The sequence below is a fragment of the Camellia sinensis genome, chromosome 8, assembly GCF_055761805.1.
Source record: "Camellia sinensis isolate YWXY chromosome 8, ASM5576180v1, whole genome shotgun sequence".
Lineage (NCBI taxonomy): Eukaryota > Viridiplantae > Streptophyta > Magnoliopsida > Ericales > Theaceae > Camellia > Camellia sinensis.
In genome coordinates this window covers 51,600,795-51,620,453 of record NC_138968.1, presented here as the reverse complement: position 1 = coordinate 51,620,453, position 19,659 = coordinate 51,600,795, and the positions used below count along the sequence as shown (strand labels likewise).

The 19,659-nt window shown below is 35.0% G+C and overlaps 2 protein-coding genes across 2 annotated transcripts in view; both read left to right on the top strand.

Annotated features, from left to right (window-relative positions):
* The window catches only part of LOC114299947 (NF-X1-type zinc finger protein NFXL2), a 33,546-nt gene extending 19,322 nt beyond the window's left edge, over nucleotides 1–14,224 (top strand). Inside the window, exons 11-15 of the mRNA XM_082882617.1 lie at nucleotides 2,803–2,993; nucleotides 3,683–3,764; nucleotides 5,045–5,251; nucleotides 13,527–13,616; nucleotides 13,704–14,224. Of these exons, the coding sequence (XP_082738743.1) occupies nucleotides 2,803–2,993; nucleotides 3,683–3,764; nucleotides 5,045–5,251; nucleotides 13,527–13,616; nucleotides 13,704–13,856 (723 nt within the window). The 3' untranslated portion in view covers nucleotides 13,857–14,224. The remainder of the gene's footprint in view (nucleotides 1–2,802; nucleotides 2,994–3,682; nucleotides 3,765–5,044; nucleotides 5,252–13,526; nucleotides 13,617–13,703) is intronic.
* A 338-nt stretch (nucleotides 14,225–14,562) lies between these two features.
* Nucleotides 14,563–19,659, top strand: part of LOC114261131 (NF-X1-type zinc finger protein NFXL2) — a 42,046-nt gene continuing 36,949 nt past the window's right edge. The window contains exons 1-4 of the mRNA XM_082882616.1: nucleotides 14,563–16,859; nucleotides 17,381–17,494; nucleotides 17,572–17,627; nucleotides 18,286–18,352. Coding sequence (XP_082738742.1) covers nucleotides 15,723–16,859; nucleotides 17,381–17,494; nucleotides 17,572–17,627; nucleotides 18,286–18,352 — 1,374 coding nt within the window. The 5' untranslated portion in view covers nucleotides 14,563–15,722. The remainder of the gene's footprint in view (nucleotides 16,860–17,380; nucleotides 17,495–17,571; nucleotides 17,628–18,285; nucleotides 18,353–19,659) is intronic.

Below are 19,659 nucleotides of genomic sequence, written 5' to 3'. Positions count from 1 at the left end.
ATATACTTGGTTGAAGAATTTAAATGATAAATGAGAAATTTTATAAACATAAGCTAGATTGTTATCTTATTTTAAACAATAAACAATTCCTTTAAATATATAGTGTTACACAAATATTATTCTATCAACTTTTCACTTCAATTTTTAGTAATCCGTACCTGTAATACAATTGAAAGCATGAAATTAATTGCACAATTACACAATTTTATTTAATAGTTCATCTCATAATACAAATTCATTGAACCCACTATTGTATATTATTTGCATATTATTGGTGTAAAAATGCATTAATATCAATATGTAATATATTTTTATACATCAAGAGTTGTTGAGTCTCGTTTTCTGTGCCACAAATATATTGCATAATAAAAAATATAATATTAGTCATTAGTATATTTTATTTATGTAGAAAATGTGGAATATTTTTTTTAAGAAAATGAAATGATATTGTACATTAATATTTTGATCGATATAAGAATTTCATAATTATTTTCACGATGTTTATGGATCTATGCTTATAAGTGTTTATATAGGATCATTTTCATGAAACTGTCAAGTTACATAATTTATTATGTCATATGTTAGTAATCAGCATATGACAAAAATTGATCGAAATTTTTTATTTGATATACTTACTTTTTACATCATTGAGTTGCTGCAATAATGTTTGGGCATCATTTGATTTTTTTCCTTGTAATTTGACTAAAATGTGTGCATGAGTTACATTTGTTTTTCTTGAACTTCACAACATATAGGATAATTTTTGCTTTAGCTTGTCTAACTTTGCTTGGAGAGTATGTTACAATAGATCTACTATAGTTTTTGTTTCACCATCTTCTTGCTCACAATTATAACTCATTGTAATAAAAATATTTTGATGAGTAAGAGATTGAGGCGATATCATATTGTTATGAATTTCAAAATTCATTTTCCTTTAATAATGTGATTTTTCCCGTGAGGGAAAAAAAGTACAATTATTGTCGTGATGGAGGTGTTCTGCAAAGTATTGGTTTGTTATAAATATTGGTTTGCACAAGCATAACTATACACAATTTCGCAAGATTTTCTTAACAAATATAATTATATTACTTAAGTGATATATGTTAGAAAATTAAAGTATCTGATGGTAATATAGAATCACGGATTGGCAATATATGAATACAGTAACATATATTATTTACATTTATATGTTTTTTATACATTTATATATGTAGATATAGGACTCTTGGAAGCAGATATATCGTTTTTGAGTGTTCAACTCCAACAATGAAGAGATAGTTGGTTTATATAGGATTTTTCATGACTTCTAGAAAATAGTAGATTTGATAGGGTAAAATTGAGATTTAAAAAAGTAGAAAACATGACATGTTCTTCACACTTTTATAATAGTAGTAGATAATTGCTATAAATGTCTTTTTGACACCATATGTTATATATAATACCATTTTATCTCACATAATAGATTAAAATAGAGAAGTACGACATTTTTTTGCCCAAACCACATACCCTTAAATTTAAGGTTTAAGGAGTCCAACCTGTAGATACACACACCGATATCTTTACCCAAGTCCATGTAACATTTTTGACGTCAGATATTTCTATCCTATAGCATCGAATTCGTTTCAGCAACACCATACACTTGAAATTCTTACATTGCTTTATTTTTCCATTGCCTTCATTCAGGAGAGACAGCCTGCATGTCCACATCCGTGCCCCCAGCCATGCCATCGTGGTGAATGTCCTCCTTGCAAAGTGCTGATAAGACGATCGTGTCACTGTGGTTCCATGGTCCAAGTTTTTGAGTGTCTATACTACAACAGCATGTCTGAAAATGAACAAATGACTGTTCGTTCATGTGGACGACCTTGCCATGGGCGGTCATTCATTATAGTGTTTGGTTTGGTTTGTTTTTTCAAAATTTTGTTTTGAACTTTTTGATTTAAATTAAATTTTTTTTGTGTTTTTGTTTTTGACACTTACAAAATAGACTTACAAAATAATTTGTTGTGTATTTTTTTTTTGAAAAAAATGTAATAATAATAATAATAGTAATAATAATAATAACAAAAAAAATATAATAATAACAAATCAGTACATATTTGAATTTATAATTTTTTTTATAAATATTTTACTTTTTAATTTTGTTTAGATTATTAGGTATTAAATATTCATGTAAAAGTATAATTTAAATATAAAATATGAAGAAATTTTAGTATCTTTAATAACCAAAACTGAGACAAGATGATAAATGAACTACAAAAACATGAAAAATCAAAAACTATAAAACAAATTTAAAAAATGAAACCAACTAAAGTGGTTCTTGTTTATAATTTTGACATCATACTTTTGTTATTAAAGTATTATGTCAAATATTACAGTTCAAAAATTCAAATCTAAACAAAAATAAAGTGTGTGAAGATAACTTGTAGAAAACAGTAGATTTGATAGGGTAAAATTGAGATTTAAAAAAGTAGAAAACATGACAGGTTCTTCACACTTTTATAATAGTAGTAGATAATTGCTATAAATGTCTTTTTGACACCATATGTTATATATAATACCATTTTATCTCACATAATAGATTAAAATAGAGAAGTACGACATTTTTTTGCCCAAACCACATACCCTTAAATTTAAGGTTTAAGGAGTCCAACCTGTAGATACACACACCGATATCTTTACCCAAGTCCATGTAACATTTTTGACGTCAGATATTTCTATCCTATAGCATCGAATTCGTTTCATCAACACCATACACTTGAAATTCTTACATTGCTTTATTTTTCCATTGCCTTCATTCAGGAGAGACAGCCTGCATGTCCACATCCGTGCCCCCGGCCATGTCATCGTGGTGAATGTCCTCCTTGCAAAGTGCTGATAAGACGATCGTGTCACTGTGGTTCCATGGTCCATGTTTTTGAGTGTCTATACTACAACAGCAAGCCTGAAAAGGAACAAATGACTGTTCGTTCATGTAGAGGACCTTGCCATAGGTAGTCATTCATTTTATCTTCACCCCTCCCCCGCGAAAAAAAAAAGAAAGGAGCCCCCCCCAAAAGAAAGGAGGGGATGCTAAAAGGGATGAGTACTATTAATGTAGCTTTTCAATATCATATTGGGCAGATCCATCTAATTGTTCTACATTCTATTGGAATAGAATGTTCACACTCATGTTAAATACCTAAAAAAATTGTGAGAATGTGAATTAATTGCTTAGTAACTATGGCAACTAACAAATGTTATAAAATACAAACCATTAATTTTTCACTTTTTTCTCTGTAAGTTTAATGACGTGCCACTACAAGGACTGCCATTTTAGAGGGTGCCAATTTGCTGGGACAAAGACTAAGTTGGTGTGTATGCCTACCCAACAGCTGCAATGGTTGGGTGGCCGTGGTTTTTATTCTCATAGTCTTAAATCACCAAACAAGGACTGGAAAAAGACCATTTGATGTTCTAAATGAGGTCAATTCTAGAAGGGGCAATGTCAAAGTGAAGTAGGAATTAGTCCTGGACCATTAACGGGAAGAGTGATTTGTGCACCTAAACCATGTAGTCAATAAAAGAAACAGAGCTAGTATCAAAAAAATAAAAGAAACAGAGCTTCCATACAAAATGGAGCCAGTTCCTTTGGTGTCCTAATCAAAATGAGATTTATACATGTTTTTACTTTGATATGCAGAAAGCTACCCTATTGTACACATCTATGCCCAGAGATATGTCATCCTGGTCAATGCCCAGCACCTGAGAAGTGCTCTGAAAAGGTAACATTTCAGTGTTTCAAAATACATCATGCTGGCATTACTTTATCATTGTGTCATTCAGTCGTAATTCATGTGCAAATGAATCTATTCATGTTATAATTATACTTGAGTTTCTTCTTTTGCTATTCTTGTCAAATATTCAAGAGAGGAGATTTTTGTTGTAGTTGTTCCAATGTATTTCTGATGGCTTTATGTAGAAGATTTTGTGGAGTGGCTAATAAGAAGAACAAGGACTAACAGAACTAGGAAACCTGGCATATACCAAGTTTATTGTGAAATCTGGCATTATCTGTCTGTGAAAAAGGAAAAAGGAAAAAAAAAAAGCAATAACATTTCCTTTTTAAAATGAAACATTTCCTTTTGTCTGTGACAAATGAATCTATTCATCTTATCCCACAATAACATTTCCTTTTTTCCTTTTTCCTTTGTGAAATCTTATCCCAGAACTAGGAAACCTGGCATATACCAAGTTTTTTTTCCTTTTCCTTTTTCAAATGAAATCTGGCATATACCAAGTTTATCCCTCACTCATCAGTGGTTGGTTTAGCATTTTTCTGTAGTTAAACAGGACTAGCAATTAATTGAGCCTTAATCTTATCCCACATTGGGGGGGAGCAGCTTCTGAGCTCATTAATCACCTCTAGTTAAAATAAGATTAGCCAAAAAAAACAAAAATAGCCCTAATTTTACCTTTTGAGCGGCCTGTTAATTGAAAGAGGAGAATTCTAAAGCATAAACTTAGTTACTATGTGAAAAGGACAATTTCCTCATTTACTGGTAAATTAACAAGGTTACATTATCTTTGTAATCCAACATTTTTTCGAGTTACAAATTAAGTTGTCATTTTGTTAGCTCATATAAAAATTAAGTTTTCATTTTGTTAGCTCATATAACTGTCAGTAGATTAATACATGTTTCTCCACATACAGTAGATTAATGAGTTTGTTTTGTAGAAGCACTTGCTCTGATCTGATATTGTGATCTATTTGGATGTTCAAGACTTCTCAGCTGCATGAAAGAGACATCAGGATGTCAAATGTGGTTTAGAAACAATAATACAAACTCCTATTTCTTATTTGTTGAAAATTGAAATTATAAATCATTTCACTACATCTATTGTAAGCAGAGAATTTTCTTTCTGAGAAATTTAACATTTATAGTTATTATAATTGCCTCATGCAGTTGGCTTTTTTTTTTTTTTTTGAGTATTGTAGTTCAATTTCACTTTGTCACCTATCCTGTCTGTATTAATTTGCAATTTTATCTATTTCTTCTTAAAGGTTACTGTTCGTTGTGGATGCCAAACCCTGAAGAAGGAGTGGTTGTGTCATGATGTTCAAGCAGCCTATCGCAGTGCCAGAAGTGATCTGAAAGATATATCTAAAAATCAATATGGACTTGGACTACTTCCGTGCAATTCAGGTTGCAGGAGTAAGGTAAAGGTTGCCGACACAGAATTGCAACACCGCAAATCTACAGTTTTAAAGGTAATCCTTATATCTTCAAGTGAAATCTGCCTCATCATTTATTTTGGGAGCATCAGATGATACGCGTGGGCTAGTGGTGAAGGTTTTGAACATGGGAGCTTTACTATGGGGTAATTCCTAGAGGTCTCATGTTTGACTCTCACTGGGTGCAAAAACACTCAGGCTTAAGCAATACACATAGGCTGGTTGGAGTTCTCCATCATATAAAAAAAAAAAATCAGATTAGAATTCTCTAAAAAGGAAGCCCCTCTGTTCTGCATTTGTTTGTGCTTTTGGTACAAAATTGGATTGAGTCTTTATTTAGCTAGTGTCAACAACATAAAATAATTTGATAAGTAGCAAATCAACTATCAAGACTTCTGAATCGCAGTATTGTTCATCTTTACTAGAAAGTACAACCATTTACTATTTTTTTCTGTTGACTTGTCATTTGACTATTTTACTATTTGGGTGTTTGAATACCTACTGAAATTTGAAGTATCTTAGTTGGTCATGTAATATAGAATGATCAGTAAAAGCAGTGGACTTACAACTGAAATGAAATGTGTTGAAATTGAAATCATGAAATTATCTATTTTAAGGCTCTGTTTGGGTGAGTGGGTTTGAAATGAAGGGATTTGAGGTAAAATTTTGTGAAATTCTAGGAAACTGGAGACATGTTTTGATAATTTTGAAGTGAATGTTTGAATAAAGATAAGAGATACACGTTAAAATCTTTACATAAGTAGAATTATTCACGAGGGGATTTCAAATAACTATATTCACCAACTTATTTCAAATTCATCAATCTAAAGCTCTCAAATCTATTATTGGAATCTAGATTAACAATATTCTAATAAAAAGGCTACACTTCTTCAATGAGTGATGCCAAATCCATTCAATTGAATTCCGTAGATCTAAATGCAACCTAAAATTGTTGGGAAGGAGAACTATGCAGATTTAAATAATTTGTATTATGAATAGGCTCACAACAAATATGATGGGGAAAAAAAAAAAAAAGGTCCACTTTCTTGAATTTCCAAGGCTTCTTGTATTAATTGTGGCAATAACATTCTTGTAGCCTACTTCTTCATTGGTTGAATAAGTTCAAACCCTCTCTAATGAGGACCCCTGGATACTGACAAGATTAGTTCCATGGAACTGCCTTAAATATGCCATTGCCAATAGACAAGAAGAAAGAAGGTTTTACAGTTAGTGTAGCTGGTGAAGTGTCTTAGTAATAACAAAATTCATTTTACCTCCCTTGAAATTTAACCCTGGAGCATTTTATACCATTACTGTTCAAAAAATAGCTAAAGAGACCTCATGTGGTTTTGGATTAAATACAATAACTCCATTAACAGCGGGTGAAAAATGACTATAAACCCGGCTACTATGTTCTCTTTATCTCTCTTTTGTTATACACATAATGTTTTATTTAATCGCATATTATCTAATTAAAGTAAATACTCCTATTTTTATAATCTAATTGTAATTTTTAACTTAATTTTTTATTTAATCACATTTTTAATTGTACATACATATAGTGTATATATATATAATAACTGTACGACTGTCTTTCTCCTTCAATGTTTGTCGACCATCACTATTATATCCATCCCGTCACCAGCTTCAACAACCCATAATTCATCCATGAGGCAAAAGGACACATACCATGGACGAAAATATATAAGTACAATTTATGTATATAATATATATACAGTGGAGGGGATATGCACATCCAAAACATGTAATGCCCCAGTTTTCAAAAGATTAGTTAGGTGAAAACTAAATAACCTAAGCTTAATCTTTTAATAAAAACTCCACTTTCAGACCATCTCAAACATTCTCAAAGCTCATTCCTTTACCATTTCCCATTAATTTACAAAATGCTCAATTTACCTTGTAGAACATGACCAAAGTCCAATTACTTATGTTTCAAAATAGATTCTGTTTTTGTTATAACTACCTGGAGCACCAAAGTACAAGAAAAGATGTAGGTTGTAACTAGGTGTAGAAATTTAATGTATAAAGAGAAATAGAGAATTGTATTATTGATTGATGTATTGTGTTCTATTACAATGATTCATGATTCCTATATATAGAAGAGGGTGAGTGTGTAGTAGGTAAGGAGTAGGTGAAGTGGAGGTGGTAGTGGTGTAGTGGGTTAGGTTTAGTGGAGTAGGTGAGATGGTAGTGGTGTAGTGGGTTAGGTTTAGTGGAGTAGGTTTAAGTGAGTAGGTGAAGTGGAGGTGGTAGTGGTGTAGTGGGTTAGGTTTAGTGGAGTAGGTGAGGTGGTAGTGGTGTAGTGGGTTAGGTTTAGTGGAGTAGGTTTAAGTGGGTGAAGTAGGTGGAGAGTAGGTGGATTTTAATAGCCCCCCGCAAACTCAAGGGGGATAGGAACTAACCAACTTGAGTTTGGAGAGAGTAACAAAACAAGAAAATACATAAAAATAAAAGAGGATAAGAGACACTGTATGGTCGTGTCAGACCATTGGTGAAGACACTGGATGGTGGTGTCATAACGTTGTAGAGGACACTGTATGGGGGTGTCATAACCATGTAGAGGACACTGTATGGTGGTGTCATAACGGTGTAGAGGACATTGGATGGCGGTGTCAGACCGATGTAGAAGACAGTTTATGGGATCATGTCGGACCGTTGTAGCAGATAATGTTGTGACAGTTGTTGTGACAGTTTACAGAGTCTTGCTGGGCCCTTGTAGAAACTAACCGGAATCAATGTCGGGACAGTTTACAGAGTCTTGTCGGACCCATGAAGGAGCGAACCGGAATCAATGTCGGGACAGTTTACAGAGTCTTGTCGGACCCTTGAAGGAGCTAACCGGAATCAATGTCGGGACAGTTTACAGAGTCTTGTCGGACCCTTGAAGGAGCTAACCGGAATCAATGTCGGGACAGTTTACAGAGTCTTGTCGGACCCTTAAAAAATACACTGTATGATGGTGTATATAGGCTGCCCAAATATATATATATATGGATATATATAGTGAGCCCTCAAAAGTCGCGCCCTTAAAAGGCGCGCCCACTTCATCAAAAGGCGTGCCTAACAGAAAGCGTCGAGCCATCAAAAGGTGAGCCGGAGACGCGGCGAGGCACGTGAGCGACAGAGTGGCGTGTCGGCCTCGGCTATTTAACCAAGGTTGAGGCGGAGGCTGTGCAAACCAGTTTGAAACCGCCGAAAAATCCTTTGAAAAAACTCTTCCATTTCTGAGAAAGAGATTCTGGAACACTCTGTTGCCATTCTGTAACCAACCTTTCTCTGAAACACTCAGCAACCCATAACATGGCCTCGTCTTCCCGTTCAGCTACCCAGAATATGGCCTCCTCGTCCCGTGGTCTGTTCACGCTCTTTCCAGACCTGAACGAGTCAACAAGAGAGATAACCAGTGCGGTGGCCAGTGAACCTCAACCAAACACCTCTGTGTTTGCTCCGTTGAACTTTCCGATGCGGTCGGTGGAGCAAAAAATGGCAGTGCAAACTGATATTGAGGCCAATCAGTATACTTTGAAGTCATGTGTGGAAACCATGACTGCGGTAACAAACTTGTCGCACCGGCTTCAGAGTAGGACAAATGAGGTGCAGCAGTTAAACGCCCAACTGGCTCTGCTCCAGCGCATGTATAAGGATGCGCGAGCAGAGATGAGTGTCCTAAAGGCGGAAAATAAGGAGCTGAAGCGGAAGGCCACCGTCATGTTCCGATTTGGAGGTCCGCCATATGCTGTAGTGGAGGAGCAGGTTGGAGTGATCGTGCCCAGTGGAGTGGGAAACACGGAGGCAACACCGTCAAGGGCCGCCCAGGACGGAGGCAAGAAGAAGAGACCGGCGGCAGAGTAGATAAGAAAATCCTGCCTGTGGATGTGGCTGTTTTGGTGTTGTGGTGGTTTTTTTTTTTTTTGTTTTTTTTTGTTTTTTTTTTGTGGTGTAAAATTGTGATCGGGGTTGATCCCCTGATATGAATAAAATGAGTTTGGTGTGCAGTTCGTCTTCTTCTTCTGCGTGTTTTTTTTTTTTTTTTTTTTTTTGTAAAAATAATAAAAATAATAAGAATAAGAATAATAAGATATTAAGGGAGAAAGCATAGGCGGTGGAGAGAAAAAAAGATATAGCTTTATAAAAGATATAAGAGAAGTGTGATAAAGAAAAGGGACCAGAGAGAGAGAGGAAAATGCATTTTTTTTTTTTTTTTTTTTTTGAATTGGTTTCGCAAAACCCGAAAGAGTAGCTGGTATATATATTATATATCTAATATATATATATCTATTATATATCTAGTATATATATCTAATACTATATTATATATCTAGTATATATATATATATTATATATCGAAATGTCTGCACCGTATGGTTCATGGGAGTGGGTGATATAAAAAAAAAAAAGAAAAGAAAAGAAAGTGGAAGAGAGTGGGAATATTGATGATGAAAAGTGGGAACCAACCCATGTGGGTTGCAGAGAGAAAAGAAGAAAAGAGGAGTAGACAGTTCCACCAAATCCATGATTTCTTTATTTTCTCCAGCTATTGGTCTGTCACTTTTGGAGAAGAGAATGTAGACGTTCCGCACAACCGTTTCAAGGCTAGAGCTGAATCAAAAGGTCGTCTCGTGTACCTCAAATTGGGATACAGCCATGAAGTTGAACTGACTGTGCCTCCAGCTGTCCGTGTGGTTTGCCTCAAACCCAATATAGTTTGCTGCACCGGGATTGACAAGCAAAGGGTGCATCAGTTCGCTGCTGCTGTTCGTAGTTGTAAGCCTCCCGAAGTTTACAAAGGGAAGGGTATAATGTACATTGATGAAGTTATCAAAAAGAAGCAGGGAAAGAGAGGATTGAGTAGAGACGGATAGTCAGAGAAAGAGAGTTTCTGGTATGTGTTGAAAAACTCCCGCGGGCAGCGAAGGCAAGGTTGCCGGTCGGCTGCCCGCCGGAAAGAAAGGAGTATAGGCCTAAATCTTATAGCTCTGATACCATGTAGAAATTTAATGTATAAAGAGAAATAGAGAATTGTATTATTGATTGATGTATTGTGTTCTATTACAATGATTCATGATTCCTATATATAGAAGAGGGTGAGTGTGTAGTAGGTAAGGAGTAGGTGAAGAAGAGGGTGAGTGCGTAGGAGGTAAGGAGTAGGTGAAGTGGAGGTGGTAGTGGTGTAGTGGGTTAGGTTTAGTGGAGTAGGTGAGGTGGTAGTGGTGTAGTGGGTTAGGTTTAGTGGAGTAGGTTTAAGTGGGTGAAGTAGGTGGAGAGTAGGTGGATTTTAACACTAGGAAAAGAATTTTCATTGGGAATGTGACTGCTTGATGGTTTTTGCAAAAATAGTTGGTTTATTAAATAGTTGCTTCTAGAGTTAATTACCTAAAAGTCCTGTTTACAAATGTTATGGTAGCTCAGGTCCTATTAAAGATTTTCTGAACCAATAAGTTCTATTTAGTAAAACTGATAATATTATTAGTTTTTCCTAATTTTTAAAACTAAAAACATTATCAATTTTGCATAGTAATGCTCTAGATAATTGTTTCACTAACTGATGGAAAAAAACAGAGCATGAGATTAAACGTTTTTGCCTTTCTACTTATTGGTTTGATTCAACTATCCAATAAAACTGAAAACATTATCAGTTTTTTCCAGTTTTAAAACTAAGAACATTATCAGTTTTTTCATTTATTTATTTATTTTTTCCATTTTGCACAAAAAATAATTCAGTTTTTTCAAAAAAAAACATATATATATATATATATATTTTTTTTTTGCACATAATTTTTTTTTTAGTTTTTTCAATTTGAAGTTGATGTTTTAAGGTTTTGAAAATTAAAATAAATGTCAAATCATCATGTTCCTTCATAGATAATCATAAATGATGAACAATCATTGTTTGAAGGGTAATTCCAACCATTAAAAATTTAATGAAACTTGAAGGTTCAAAAAATCTTAGTTAGGATTTAATGAAGTAGAAGTCCATAAATTAGGATTTGTTTGTAAATATCTCTTGTTTCTATTTTGTTTTTCCAAAAGAGTCAACTCAAAGTCACCACCGTCCCCCTTATTTAAAACACACCAAAGTTCTCTTTCTTATCATGGCACACAGGATTTAAATACCGAACTGGAACTGAAATTTACTGAGCCACATTAACAATTTACAATCATTAGTTGAAAGATTTACACTGATGTAGGACGCCTTAGAAAGAAAGAAAAGAGAGGAGAGAAGAAGTGGGCCACAGCCCTTAACACTCATAATTCTCATTAATCAAACCTAACTATTACAATGCAAAACCCTAATATATATAGGCTAGAAAACCTAATCAAAATAGGAAAATTGATGGGACTTAAGGCTTGGTTTGGTTTAACAAAAGAAAATTTTATTGATTAAAAAGCAAGAACAAACACAAAGAGGATAAGATGTCATTTACTAGAAACAATGGCCATAGTACTATGCATCATACAATGCCTAATACAAATGGCAACAGCCCCAAATAACTTAACATCTATTATTATTATTTTTTGATGAGCAACAAAAGAAAATTTTATTGATTGAAAAGCAGGAACAAACACAAAAAGAGGACAAGATGTCTTTTACAAGAAACAATTACATGGAAAAAAAAAGTTGCAAAAAAGCCCTAAAGATCACAAATAGCTTTTCAATCTTTGGATAAAAGAACAAATGGAACCCCTTTATAATGAGTAGAAGAAGTCACCCAAATTGACGCCCAATGACACTTTGTCCCACAATACATCAACTTTTTTAAGCTTGTCCAAAAAAATCCTTGCATTCCTTTCTGACCAAATTTCCCAGAACATGGCAGAAATGAGACACCATTATAACCCTTTCGCTCTTTCTTACGTCTAAAACCTTGGAAATCAATCAGGAGCATACTATTACATTTCCTTGGAGCCACCCAATGAGAATTGGTAAAAAAAAAAGAAAGAAAAAAGAAAGAAAAGCCTGTGCCAATGCTTCAATGCAACGAAACAATGCAAAAAAAGATGGTTCACTGATTCACCATTCCTCCTACACGCAATGCACCATTGTGGACAAAAATAGTGATAAGGTAACCTTGATTAAAGTGTATCATTAAACAATACACTTCCATGGATCAAGTACCATTTAACTTCTATTATTCAAATCAAATAGATGACTCCATGGTGTGCACATCTACAATTGAGCCTCCTGATGGTAACTGCAATGTAGGGGGTGAGTAGAAGAATAACGTGCTCACCATAATCTCTACAACTAAGTGTATGCATGCTATATGGGATATGCAACAAGAATTATATTCTCGATTAATTCCTCTTTATTTTAACTTTCTATGACCATCTTATGGTTTTATACTTTTTTTTATTTATTTACAAGATTTACTCATAACAACTGCAGACAAACAAGAACACAAAATTCCCAACATGTAATACGAATTACTTGAAGATAAGCCACATACTACATCCATTTACATCACATCACACATATCGAAACCTAGCTCATGACTGAAAGGAAAACAATATATATAAACATACACATGACAACTAGTGGCGTAGTACACAATAGGTGAAGAAGAGTAGGGGTGTACATGGATCGGATTGGTCCGGTTTTAGAGTAAACCGAGAATCGAACCGTAGGAACCGATTCCAAGAAAAAATTAGAACCATAACCGAACCATAGAAACTTGTTTGATTCAGTTTGGTTTTACGGTTCTAAAAATTTTATATAATAAATATGATATATATTTTTTTGTTACTAAACAAATTAATGATAATTAATTTGGTTAGGGTTTATCAATTTTACAATGAAGGCTAGTGTTGAAATTTTATACGAGATTTTTTATGTTTTAATTTTTACATATAAAAATATTAAAAAAAATAATAAACAAATATGTCGATGTCCGGTTTGGTTCGGAACCTTAACCAAAGCCTTGGAACCAATTTCTGTCAATTTGGATAGAATATAATGGTTGCACTTGTTTAGCCATACAAACCACGGCCCGGAATAGGCTCACTTCTATGCCAGATCATGGATTTATCGTTCTTAGTGCAATTGCTTTATTGTAAATTCGCTCATCGCATACTATGCACATTTTTTTTCCCCCAAATCCCCTTTGTCTACTTGCATCCCCTACCAATGGGAGGAACAGGAAATGCTGTGTAGTGAACCTGATGCAATCATACATATAGTTAATATTGGGTTTAAAAAATTATCAATTGTGCCATAGCTTTCTATTGGTGAATGAATTCACCTAGCTAAAATCTATTTTCTTCATGTTGCTTTGTTTTTTTCCCCCCCTAGGATAAGGAGGCAGATGCTGAAAATTATGTACCAAAACGAAGAAAAAGACGTGAACGGGCAAAAGAAGCGAAGCAAATTTCAAGACTTCAGGTTTTGTGCTATTCTTTGTTAAAGAGCAAAAGTAAGCTTTTAACTATGTTGCTTTATTTGCCTAACATCTACTACTATTCTGAACAGAAATTTACTGCTGCCATGTGGAGGCTGCTTCTATTTGTTACCCTTGTGTTGGCTCTGATTGCAGCAACATATTATGGTTACAAAGGTCTGTTGTGGCTCTCTGATTGTATGAATGAAGTAGAAGTGCAAAGACAAAGAAGAAGACACCCTTGAATCTGATCAAAATCTCAAACTATTTTATACTTGAGTTGGAGTTGGGAGTTGTTTGACATGGAGACTCTGAGATCTGATGATGTAGTCCATTTTTGACAAAATTGCAATAAAATAGATTTTCAATAAAAGTTGTCAAATCTGGACTCTCATCTATGTTTCACATTGCACTCGTGAGACTAGATCAAAGAAATCTCGAGGATCCGAACTGTTTAATGCGCGCGGGTACCCCCGAGCATGTTACAGCCGCCTTTGAACATCGCAACTGTTCTGTGGTTTTTTTGAAAAATCTAGATCAATTTCCTTATATATATAGATTTAGATTTGATAAATATATATATATATATATATATGAATATGATTTTGAAAAATATATTGTTGTTGAACTACTTTTGAGCATGAAGTTTTTTCTTAATTTTTCTTCTTGGCTCAAATTTGTTGTTATTGTTGTTGGTGCTGTCAACAATGTTGGAGGACGATCACCGAGTCTCTCTCTCTCTCTCTCTCTCTCTCTCTCTCTCTCTCTCCTATCTTCTCTCTCCTTAACCCTCTATTTCCCTAAACCCTACTCTATCTTTCTGGTTTTTGTTAGGGCTTTCTCAGATCAAAATTTTTTTGGTTAGGTTTTTCTCATATCTAAATTGACAGATAGAAAAAAAGATATATTTTTTTTGTTAAGGTTTTATCTATTCAATAGATTTGAATTTTTTGGTTAAGGTTTTATCTGTTCATTGTATATGCATGAGTTCAACCTTCAAATTCAGCACTTTTTTAAAAAATTTATTTATTTATATTTTTTTATTGTTGTTGATTGTGTATGTATGTGTAGTTGTCTGTTGAAGTGCTTTGAATAAATATGTTGTGTTGTTGTTGTTGATGATGATGATGGTGATGATAAAATCCAATCGGAGATTCTCTTTTTATTTGATTTGGAAGAGAGTGGAGAACAAATAGGTTTAATTTCTTCTTCTTTCTTAATCCTCTATCTGTTCATTTTCAACAAATAGAAAAAATATTGTAGAATTTCAATAGATAATTTGAACACGTAGAATTTTTGAATAGATAAATTTCAACAGATAGGTTTTATTTTTACAAATATTTGAATAGATAAGAGAAATTTGAATTGAAAAGATTAGAAAAGTAAACCGATAGGGTAAAAAAATTGAATAGAGAGGGAAAAAATTTGAACAGATAGTTAATAAAAATCAACAGATTAAAAAAAGTCAATAGATAAATTAAGGGATAAAATTGAAACAAATAAAAGAATTTCTCATCAAATTATTTCATAAAAGGTGAAATTTCAATAATAACAAAAATCTACTGGAACTAATATATTTTATCCTCCTTAACTTGGACCATTCAACAATTATCTCTTATTAGAGATAATAGTAATAGTTAATAGCCATGGGTAAAAATAAGGTAGTGTCTGGCTTAATTTTTAAATTAACTTTTGGATTAAAAAATAAAAAATATATGTTTGGTTTACCACCTTTTAAAATTATTTTTTCTCTCCTTTTTTTTTTTACGCATTAATCAATCGCTCTTTCTCTCTCTTCTTATCACATTCTACGTATAAATCAATTTTTCACTTATAGTTATTTATTCAATTATAAAAAAAAAAAAAAAACTTACAAATCATTTTAAAATTATTTCCAAAATTTAGAACTAAACAAAATTTTATATTTTAAAATACATTTCGAAACTCTTTTTTTAAAACGAAACCAAACGGAGGCGAAAACTCTGAGATTCATCAGGCCGCGCAAGTAACACTTGAATTGAAACACCAACCACCGGTTATAATCGCAAACGCACAAAGCTGAGTGCGGCTTTCGTTTCGAAACTCCTCTCACTTCCACCAAAATCCCCAAAATGATCTCCACCATCCACAACCACAATCACCCATCTCTATCAGATTCCGAACCCGATTCCGACACCAGCCCCACCGCCGCCGGAGCCGAAGGCGGTCTCCGGCACAACGACCTCTCCGACACCATCTTCAGATCCTACATCGAGCTCACCGGCCACTCCTCTCCAGACCTCTCCAAGATCCAATCTTTTTTAACCTCATCTCGCTCCGGAGCCCTCTCCTGCCTCATATGCCTCGAGCGCATTCGCCTCTCCGATCCCACCTGGTCCTGCTCCTCCCGTTGCTTCGCCGTCTTCCACCTCCTCTGCATCCAGAGCTGGGCCCGCCAGTCCTCCGACCTCTCCGCCTCACGCGCCGCCTCTCGCCTCCCCATCTCCGCCTCCAGAGCCGCAGAAGACTCCGTCTGGAACTGCCCCAAATGCCGCATCGACTACCCCAAAACCCTAATTCCCAGAAAATACCTCTGTTTCTGTCAGAAACTCGAAGATCCCCCTAGTGATCCCTGGATTTTACCCCATTCGTGCGGCGAGGTTTGTAATCGGCCGTTGAAGCACAATTGCGGTCATTACTGTTTGCTTCTTTGTCATCCTGGTCCTTGCCCTTCGTGCCCTAAGCTCGTGAAATCCCATTGTTTTTGTGGCGCTGTCGAGGATGTTCGGCGATGCGGGTTCAAGAACTTCTCGTGCAATGGCGTATGTTCGAAATTGTTGGATTGTGGGACTCATCGGTGTGGAGAGACTTGCCATGAGGGCGATTGCCCACCGTGCCGGGCTTGGGGGGTTTACAGGTGCCAATGTGGGAAGGTGGAGGAGAAGAGAGAGTGTTGTGATCGCAATTTCCAATGTGAAGTCCCGTGCCAGAGGTTGTTGGGTTGTGAGAAGCATTTGTGCAGCAGAGGGTGTCATTGGGGCGAGTGTGGCGAATGTCCGCTTCAAGGGAAGCGAACGTGCCCGTGTGGGAAGAGGGCCTATGAAGGGATTGCGTGCGATGTTCCATTGCCACTTTGTGGAGCAACTTGTGATAAGATGTTGAGTTGTGGCTTCCACAGGTGCCCGGAGCGGTGTCACAGGGGACCTTGCATTGAGACTTGCAGAGTTGTTGTCACCAAATCGTGCCGGTGTGGGAGCTTGAGGAAAGAGGTGAACTTACCTATTCTGATATAATTTTTTAAGGCTTCATTTGTTTTGCCATTTTACATTTTAAAATATTTTCCATGTAAAACCTTTTACAAGATTTTTTTTCCGTACATGTTTATTATTTTTGGTGTTTGGCCGGTAAAATATTTTTTCTAAAACAATTGATCTCTGTGGCTGAAATTTGGGCTGATCTCACACTGAACAGAAACCATACTACCACAGCCATTGAACCATCACAACCCTCCCAAACCCGTGAGTCCCCTAACCCAACTCACACCTGTGCAAAACAAGAACACTTATGAATACTCACCAGCAGTGTGCGGCTAGGTAAAATGACTTGCCAAAATAAAATCTGTAAGTCATTTTCCTTGTTTTGGTGGAAACAAAAAATTTACTTGTAAAATTTTATGCTTAAGTTATGTGCAACCAAGCACCAAAAAATTAGGAAACAAACGGTGCCTTATTATATTGAGTTTTTGAAGAAATGCATGTAAATAGGACACCCTGAATTGAATCTAGAATAGGTTCCTTGTCATCAAGATTTGGCATGTGAGAGGAAGTGTCAGAGAGTACGAGATTGTGGGCGCCATGCTTGTAAGAGGCGCTGTTGTGATGGGGACTGCCCGCCTTGTTCAGAGGTGTGTCACTATTTAAGTCTCATTTTCTTTCTCTATTCGTGATTTTCTATGATTGTACTAAATTTTCAAAGCATCAGATTTGTGATAGAAGGCTTCGGTGTAAGAATCACAAATGTCCTGCTCCATGCCATAGGTATGTTATACTGTTCTAATTTGCTTTCTCAGTGTGGGAGAGAATGGTTCTTAGTCCACTAGTTAAAACTAGGGATTACACTAAATAGTTTGTGCCTTCTTTATATTGAAACCCATTCTTAAAATTAATGACTGTTTCTGTAGTATGGTATTGTAGTTACTGTCCTTAGCTGTTTGGTGTTTGGAGGATATTTTTGTTTTCAATTTTGTGTGCATCACTATCTTCCCCCCCCCCCCCAAAAAAAAAAAAAAAAAAGAAAAAAAAAAGGCATTTTCAATATGTGAGGGCAGTCCTACACCACCTCTATTATGGAAGTAATTGATAATTTGTTCAATGACTTAGCCATTTTAGTTTTGTGGGGTCCTTTAGTATGCTGGCTATAGTGTGCTACGGATGGTTTGTGTTGATATCACTTAAATATGCTCAAATGAACAGGGGGAAGAAGGGGGGAACTAGTGTGATCTGATGGATAGGCCATTTGTGTAGTTCTACAATATCCATCATTGTTTAATACTATAAGGATATCTTTATATTATTATGTTTTGAAACATTAGCTGACGGAAACTTATGAAAAGTGAATAGTAAATTACAATTCTGTATGGTATACAAAGGAAATGAATGTACGATGATGATTAAATAGTATTTTTTTTTTTTGTAGAGGTGTTTGTGCTCCTTGCCCAGTGATGGTGACGATTTCATGTGCATGTGGGGAGACACACTTTGAGGTGAGAGCTTAGTTACTGTGGATTATGCAATTCACTCTATTGTACCTAAAGAATTGTATTGGTGCTTTTGATTTATCCAAAAAAAAGAAAAAGTGCCTTTTACATCACAAGTTTCATACTGCAGGTAAAATTTTTGTTACAACACAATCTGTGCACATGATATTTACAGTATGCCAGTTACAAGTTTTACCCGAGGGAGATGGGTTTTGTACCTAAAGAACCTATATGCTTTCCTATTCACAAGAAAAATTATATTAAAAAAAAAAAAAAGTGAAAAAAAGAAATAAATAAGTGCTTTACAAATGTTTTTGTGAGAGATTTGAATGTTGGGCAGATCCATAAGACCCCATTTGAAAACTGGGAATGAACATGACCAAATCTTCTCTGACTTATATAGGTCTCCAATGGTTTCATGCACCCCTTTAATTTTTTCGTTGTACTTCAGACCTCAGTAAAATTGTCATGCCATAAACTTCCTGAACTGAAGGCACTATAACATTGCTGAGATATTTAACCAATGCATGTTATGCAATAGTTGTAAGAGATGATAGCTGTGGGGGAGGCTATCTGCACAATATTATTCAACCAATGTATTATGTATGTCATGAAAAAGTTATATAGAGATGATAGCAACAGTGAAGGCTATAGTATATTCTTTTCCATTTGTGACGGGTTCTTGGATGTCTAGAACTTCAAATCCCATGAATTGTCAATGTTTTACAAACTGATGTACAAATCCCTTGCCCAAGCATAATAAAGGAGTGTGAGCATAGAAAGAACACAACAGCTTGGAATTACTTTTTTTCACCTTAGATTATTAAATAAAATTAAGAATTATAAATAGTAGGTGATTTGTTTGCTAAAATTATTTGTTAGGTATAAAAAAAAAAAAATTTGCCGACAGAGAATTTAGAGAAATGGCTTTTTAAGAGATGAAAATGCTGGCTTTTCAATTATTGGACATCTGAACATGGGTAGAAAGCTGGCTTGCTTGAATGTTTGTTGGTGCCGAAGAGACCGTGCGAGAGCTTAACGAACAATAAAATTTTAGGAGGTTACTCAATTGAATCAAGGACTCCAAAGAACCCAAAAAAGGAAAAAAAAAATTGAAATAATTGCTAAACAAAATGTATTTTCTAGGATCTAGAAGAAGTGATGATGTGGCTTTGTTAAATGGAGTTTGTTATGGCTACAATAGTGCTTTTCTAATTGTGGGCAAGTGTGGGTAGAGTTAGTCGATTGTTGACCTCTGTAAATTTAGTTTACTGGAACAAAAGTGTACTAGTGTTTTTTGTAACCCTCATTTG